At 47.7% G+C, this 6,651-nt stretch overlaps 1 protein-coding gene across 1 annotated transcript; it reads left to right on the top strand.

Moving 5' to 3' along the window:
* The first annotated feature begins 4,973 nt into the window (after positions 1–4,973).
* LOC119187251 (legumain) lies at positions 4,974–6,651 on the top strand. The gene has a single exon (XM_037435443.2). The coding sequence runs from the start codon at positions 5,245–5,247 to the stop codon at positions 6,583–6,585; it is 1,341 nt and encodes a 446-aa protein (XP_037291340.1). The 5' UTR covers positions 4,974–5,244; the 3' UTR covers positions 6,586–6,651.

Raw genomic sequence — 6,651 nt, 5'->3', positions numbered from 1 at the left:
TGTCGGCTTACCAGATTTTGTGAATGGCTTCCGTAGAGATCGATCATCTATAGACGGTGTTGTAGATCTAGTTTCTTCATTTGAAAAAGAAAGACAGCGTCGGATATTGGTAGGGGCCATTTTCTTAGATATAAAGGGCGCGTACGATAGCGTCTATCATGAGGCCATTCTTGACGCACTTGAAGACATCGGCGTAGGTGGCCGACTACACGCATGGATAGTGAGCTATCTCAGAGGGTGTACCATTTTTATGTCGACATCTGACGGTGACACGGCCAGGCACCTGGTAAGCCGTGGAGTTCCGCAAGGCGCCGTACTGAGCCCCATGCTTTTAACATAGCACCCATTGGCCTTGAAGCGGAGCTTCCCGACGTTGTCAGAATCAGTGCGTATGCGGACGACATATGCATATGGGCATCTGGAGCAACGCGACTACAACTGCGAGCAAGGCTACAACAAGGCACATCTAAGTACTTACGTCGTCAGGGCCTGGAACTTTCAATAGCAAAATGTGCTGCATTGGCATTTATGAAGAAATCAATGTCGCGGTACCCAATCTTCGCTCACGGAGCAGTGATTTTCGCGGTCAAGCAACACCGCTATTTAGGGGTCGTCATTGATCGCAACCTGCCCTGGTCAAAGCATGTGACTGTGCGAAACAAACTAATCAGTTTTGTGTATGTTCTTCGTGTTATAGCAGGACTGAGATGGGGCCCTTCAGAGAAAAGTCTTCTGCATTTATACAAGGCATTGTTTGTGGGATATATATGGTACATCTCACCTGTACTTTCCAGCATGTGGGCAACGTGCCTTTGTACTTTAGAGAGCCTTCAGGCACGAGCACTGAGAATATGTCTTGGCCTGCCACGGTGCACGTCAACCTCTGGCACTATAGAGGAGTCCCACACCTACCCTATACAGATTTACAAGTCCTGTGAGCCTCTTCGAGTGCACCTTCGTCTGCTAACCCGACATGCACAGTACCCGTTGTCTTCGCTACAAGTGGACCGACCAGGCTGTACCTATTCGCGATGCCTCGATACGCATAGGCACATGATCCCTTCAGGCTTTGCACCTGCCGTAATCCCTGCAGTGCCTCGATGGACATTGACTAAACCGCTGGTGTGCCTTCACATACGTGGAATTTCGTATTAGTCGCGTGGTTCTTATATTGCCCTCAAGCAACTCACCTTGGCACATTTGGATGGCCGATACAGCGACTCTGTGCAAATTTACATCGATGGATCCGTAACTTCATCCGCCTCAGCTGCAGCCTTCGTGATCCCTCAACTTGGTATTTCCCAACAGTACAAATTAGATCACATGTCATCTTCGACAGCTGCAGAACTAGTTGCTATACAAGAAGCCATAAAATTTGTGAACGACCAAGCACCGCGTAAACGGACAATTCTCTCTGGTGCAAAATCAGCGCTTCAAGCTATTCATTCTAGCTCAAGAAGCGGCCAATTTTACGAGTTAGCGTTAGCAATCGTCCAAGCATTTGACCTAACACACAGGAGCGGTCACTTGATTACACTCCGATGGATTCCTGGACACTGCGGCCTGGTTGGCAACGAAACAGCCGAGCAAGAGCGGCAGTATACAACGCTCCTATGTACGTAAAAGCACCGTATTCGTGAAGTGACGTCAGCACATTGTTGAGATCGCTCATGCACGTATGCGCTGCCATTTATTGGTCGCTACCAGATCACCGGAACAAGCGTCTGCGGCAAACAGACCCCGGTATGACTTTTCGTCTTTCAGATAAAATCAGCCGAAGACATGCTAATATACTGCACCGAATTCGCCTGGGCGTCGCCTTCACTCGCCACTACACCCACCTAATCGGCCGTGCGGACAGCCTGAATTGTGAACGCTGCCAAGTGGACGAAACGATAGCTCACATATTTTGTGACTGTGCGTAATACGTGGCGCAAAGAAAAATGCTAACTGCAACGTTGGCAAGCATCGGACGAACGCCATTAAGTGAAAGCCACATATTTTCAGCAATGAACGACCAAACAGTGTCAAAAACTGCTACAAAGGCTGTTCTAGACTTTATAAAAAGCGCTGGACTAAATACTAGACTGTAGGGTACTATGCTAAGTGGCTACTGTACATACGCACCACATCTTCTTGTCCCCATCATCACCCTTCATCCCTCTTTCCTTCCCCTTTCCCTTATCCCCTGTGTAGAGTAGCAGGTTAGAGCGAACTAGCTCAGGCCGACCTCTTTGTCTTCTAATAAATTCTCACTCACTAGGAAAGCGTTTGAAACACTTGCCTTTTTGAGCATCGCGTAGCACTGTTAGCGCAGCGTGACAAACGCTACAGTGCTTAGAATTACTTGTGTGTGTCTTCTCAAGGCACACATACAAAACACCGACGCGTTGTTATGGTGCCTTAGATATGCGCAATAATTGCTTTTTAATTGACAATCGCACAAGTATGAACGCTGAAACTTGAGCAATATTGGTGGGCGCTGCGGATGGGGTTGGCCGTTTGAGGTGTCGTTTGGTGCCATTAAAAAGATTGTTACCGGGGACAAACAAACAAATGTGCAGACAGACAGAAAAACAGACCAAGATTTTGGCGTCAAAGGTCTCAAAGAAAGACTATCGTCTTTAAAAACCAACTCGCTCGCTCGATTCCGTGCCAACCTGTTGTGCACCCGCGATCTCCGACGACAGCGCAGCTCTGGCCGACCGGCTCGCCCTCCACCTTCTCCTAACGCCGTGAAGCTCTCGCTAAGTGGTGCCACGTCCTCGGACTACTGCGACCATGTCCACCTTTCTGTATCTTCTTTTTACTTCTGTATGTGGGTGTCCTCATCTCTATCCCTATCCCTTTAATTCTCCCTATCCATTTTAATGCCTCCTTACCCCTACCCTCGTGAGCTACTCTTGAGGTGTCGCACTATGATGCAGACAGTTACGGGACTCACTTTTATCTTCTTTTCTCTCTTTTAAGAATCACTTACAACCAAGTGGGGCGCAGACGGGTGGTCGTACCGTGGATTTGCCTTTATGCGCTATTGCCTTGCTTGCTTGCTTTCTTGTACCTCTGTTCTGGCCCTCATCCAATAAGAAGGAGGCCAAGACGCCGGCAGTTAATCTAAGTGAAAAATTAATGCTGGGTAAAAGAAAAAATGCTTACTTCTTTTAACAGGATATGGTAATTTTTCACAAGGAGGAAAAAAAAGAAATGAAGTAATATAATTTTTGAATGACCTGGAATTATTCCATTTACATGATCCTTTAGTAGCTTAAATTATTACTGTGTAATGATGAAATGCTAGATTTAAGCTTGGTTTTGAAAAAGAGCTGATCAATGACTAAACAAAGTAATTTCAGTGATTCCTCCTGAAATCTTTACGCAACCCGCGTGATTTCAGCCTGCTTTTAGCACTGCCTGCAGAAGCAATTTGAAACATTCTGCAACTCAAGTGATCTAACAGAGCATTTGTTATTGGTTCGCCTTAGATCAAGTGAAGATGTTTTGTGAATACGTCATCATGTGACGTCACGTAAAAAAATGTTCGCAGCCTGTGACATCTTGTAGATGTCACCAGATGACGCCATAGCATGATGCTGATCTTTTGCATCACTCGCGTTGACGCCACCGATGCCGGCGGTCACTTTCCGCGTTTGATGGGACATCTACGGCTTCGGCCATACTTATTGATTACCACAGAAATCTTCAGGAATGTGTCATGTCATCCGCAAAGGGCGCTGTCTTTGCAGCCGCCACACTTGCAGTCTCACGGGCGAAAATCAACGTACACAACAACCAATGTTCTCAGCAGGGCGAGTTATGTTCATTGTGTTCTAAGGAAACGGGTTAGTAGTGTGCAGCGCCGTCAAATCTTACGCTGTCATATGCCGGACCACCGACGCACCGGGGCTATGGTGACGCCAAGTGATGCACTCGCTGTCGTTTCTTTGCGGGATGTATATGAGCTCAGTGAATACCTCCTATTACCCTGCCTCGCATTACCACTGGTTAAAAAGTTAACAATCTTAATTTCTACAATTATTGCTGGAATAGTGGGCCTCAGTCGTCATAAAATGTTCGCAGCTACAGCAAAAAAAAGAACAAAAAAACTAGCGATGCAGCGACAAAATATCGCATTCCCTCTTTTTTTTCTTTTTTAAGGATTTTTGGACACGTTTTCAAACAGCCGGTATTTCATCATTAGTGCGTGAGCGTTCGAGTTCACCTGAATAAAGCGGTTCTTCACAACTTGTGGAGGCGCTGGTTTAAACAGCGAAGTTCTTTAGTCAAATATGTAAATTTAGTTGTGGCAAGGTATTTTCGCCTCGCAGTAGCACTTATGCGCAAAGACGACAGGAGCCAGACAGAGCATTCTTATAAAACATCCGCATTTATTAATAAAATTGTTTTCGTGGTTAATCACGAGCACCTCTAGCTTAGCGTATTCGTTAGTAAAGCGTCTAAGCCCGCTTCAATAACGAACTCTATTTGGTCGGAAATGTGCCGCTACACGTTTATGGCACCCAAGCGCTCAGCGAGATACGATTGCGGTATTCAGAAAGCGTTCGCGTTTTTCTTCCTTGCTTTTTTTTTTTTAGCGGCTCCGTCGAAACTCGTATTCCTCATCTTACAGGCAACGAAATAATGCAAAAAAAAAACCTCTCAAACGACGGGGGTCAAAACATGCAGCGTTTGTGGCTTCACGTCCGGGAAACGCTAACATTGGGAGTTGACTTTTTTGCGCATAAAAGGAAAAAAAAATGAATGAAATATACAACAAAGCGCTATCCTTCTACCTGATGTGCGCTCTGCTGCGCTGGAAGTTTTTGGCGGATTACCAACGCGGCCAAAAATAAGTGCAAGTGCCATGCGTTCGCTGACGCTTGCGCGTATTCAGCAGGTGCGTGGGAGTAAATTGTGCGAAGCTGGGAAATCGAGACAAGGGGCGTTTTCACGCGCCTCGGTGATTCATTGCAAATGAGGAACTTGAGATGAACGTATGGGTCTATATCAAATCGCGCGTCTTTCTTTTATGGCACTATCCCTAGAGCGTCAGTTTCCGCCCGAAAGCCACTATCTCACCAACCAGCTCTGTCAACACTGACACTTGACGCTCGGCCGGGGCATACCCGAGATTGCAGACAGCAAGAAGGGTGCAACTGAAGCCAGTGGAACGACGCTTTTCTCCTACTCTGAACGCTTAAAAAAGCCACGAAACTCCGTGCGAGCCTTGCGCAGCTAAGGCGGATCATGGCGAAGTCACTGAACGTCTTTCTTTACCGCATCGTCTACATCTGCGCGTTGTGGTGCGTGGATCTGGCGTATCAACGTGAAGCGCCGAGCGAAAACGACTACGACGAGCAAGGCGTCAAGCTCTGGGCACTTCTAGTGGCCGGTTCGAACGGCTACTCCAACTACAGGCACCAGGCTGACGTGTGCCACGCTTACCACCTGCTGCGACGCCACGGCATCCCGGATAATCGCATCGTGGTCATGATGTACGACGACATCGCGTACGCCGAGGAAAACCCGACGCCTGGTGTCGTCGTGAACCACATCAACGGCTCCAACCTCTATCCGGGAATGGTGAAGGACTACACGGGTAATCTGGTCACCCCGGAAAACTTTCTAGACGTTCTACAGGGTCGGAGACCGCGCGACGGAGGCACGGGAAAGGTGATCGCCAGCGGACCGCGAGACCACGTGTTTGTGTACTTTGCCGATCACGGCGCTCCGGGCTTGATCGCATTCCCAAACAGCGTGCTGCACGCCAGGAACTTGAGTGACGTCATCAGGAAAATGCACAGCAGGGGCCAGTTTGGCAAGATGGTGATATACGTCGAAGCCTGCGAATCGGGTTCCATGTTTGCCGACGGTTTGCTGCTGAACAACGTTAGCGTGTATGCCACGACAGCGGCCAATCCCGACGAGCCTTCCTACGCCTGCTATTATGACCCCATTCGTGAAACTTACTTGGGCGATGTCTACAGCGTGAAATGGATGGAGGACTCTGACATAGAAAACTTGAGGAAGGAGACTCTAATAGATCAGTTCAATATTGTCAAATGGGAGACGAACACGAGCCATGTGCAGGAGTACGGAGATCTCAACGTTGGCGCCATGACAGTGAGTCAGTTTCAAGGAAGCAACGTGACAGAGCCTGTCATCCACCCAACGGTGCCCTTGGACGAAGTCGACAGTCGCGACGTACCAGTAGCTGTTCTTCAAAAGAAGATCAAAGCAGCTACTGATCCCAATTTAAAGAACGCCCTTGAGAGGAAGTTGGAAAATATTTTGGCTAAGCGGTCCCTCGTTGTACAGAAGGTCAGTGAAATAGTCCAGCTGCTTACCTACGGAAATGCAGAACAAGCAGAGATGTTGTTAACTGCAAAGAAACGCATATCAGACTTCGACTGCTACGAGAAAGTGATCGACAGCTTCAGCAGGAAGTGTTTCGCGCTTGCAGCCAGTCCATACGCATTGAGCCAACTCCATGTTTTTGCCACTGCATGCGACACATTCCAAGCCAGTGAGATTAAGGCAGCTATCAGTGCTATGTGCACGTCACCTTCAGTAAGAGGTATTGTCTAATTGCTAAGTTCGCTCCCTTTAATATTTAAAAATGCAGCAGCAATAAATGAAACTCTAGTTCCAGCA

This window comes from Rhipicephalus microplus, chromosome 1 (assembly GCF_043290135.1).
Source record: "Rhipicephalus microplus isolate Deutch F79 chromosome 1, USDA_Rmic, whole genome shotgun sequence".
In the NCBI taxonomy this organism is placed as follows: Eukaryota; Metazoa; Arthropoda; class Arachnida; order Ixodida; family Ixodidae; genus Rhipicephalus; species Rhipicephalus microplus.
This window is presented reverse-complemented; position numbering and strand designations above follow the sequence as displayed.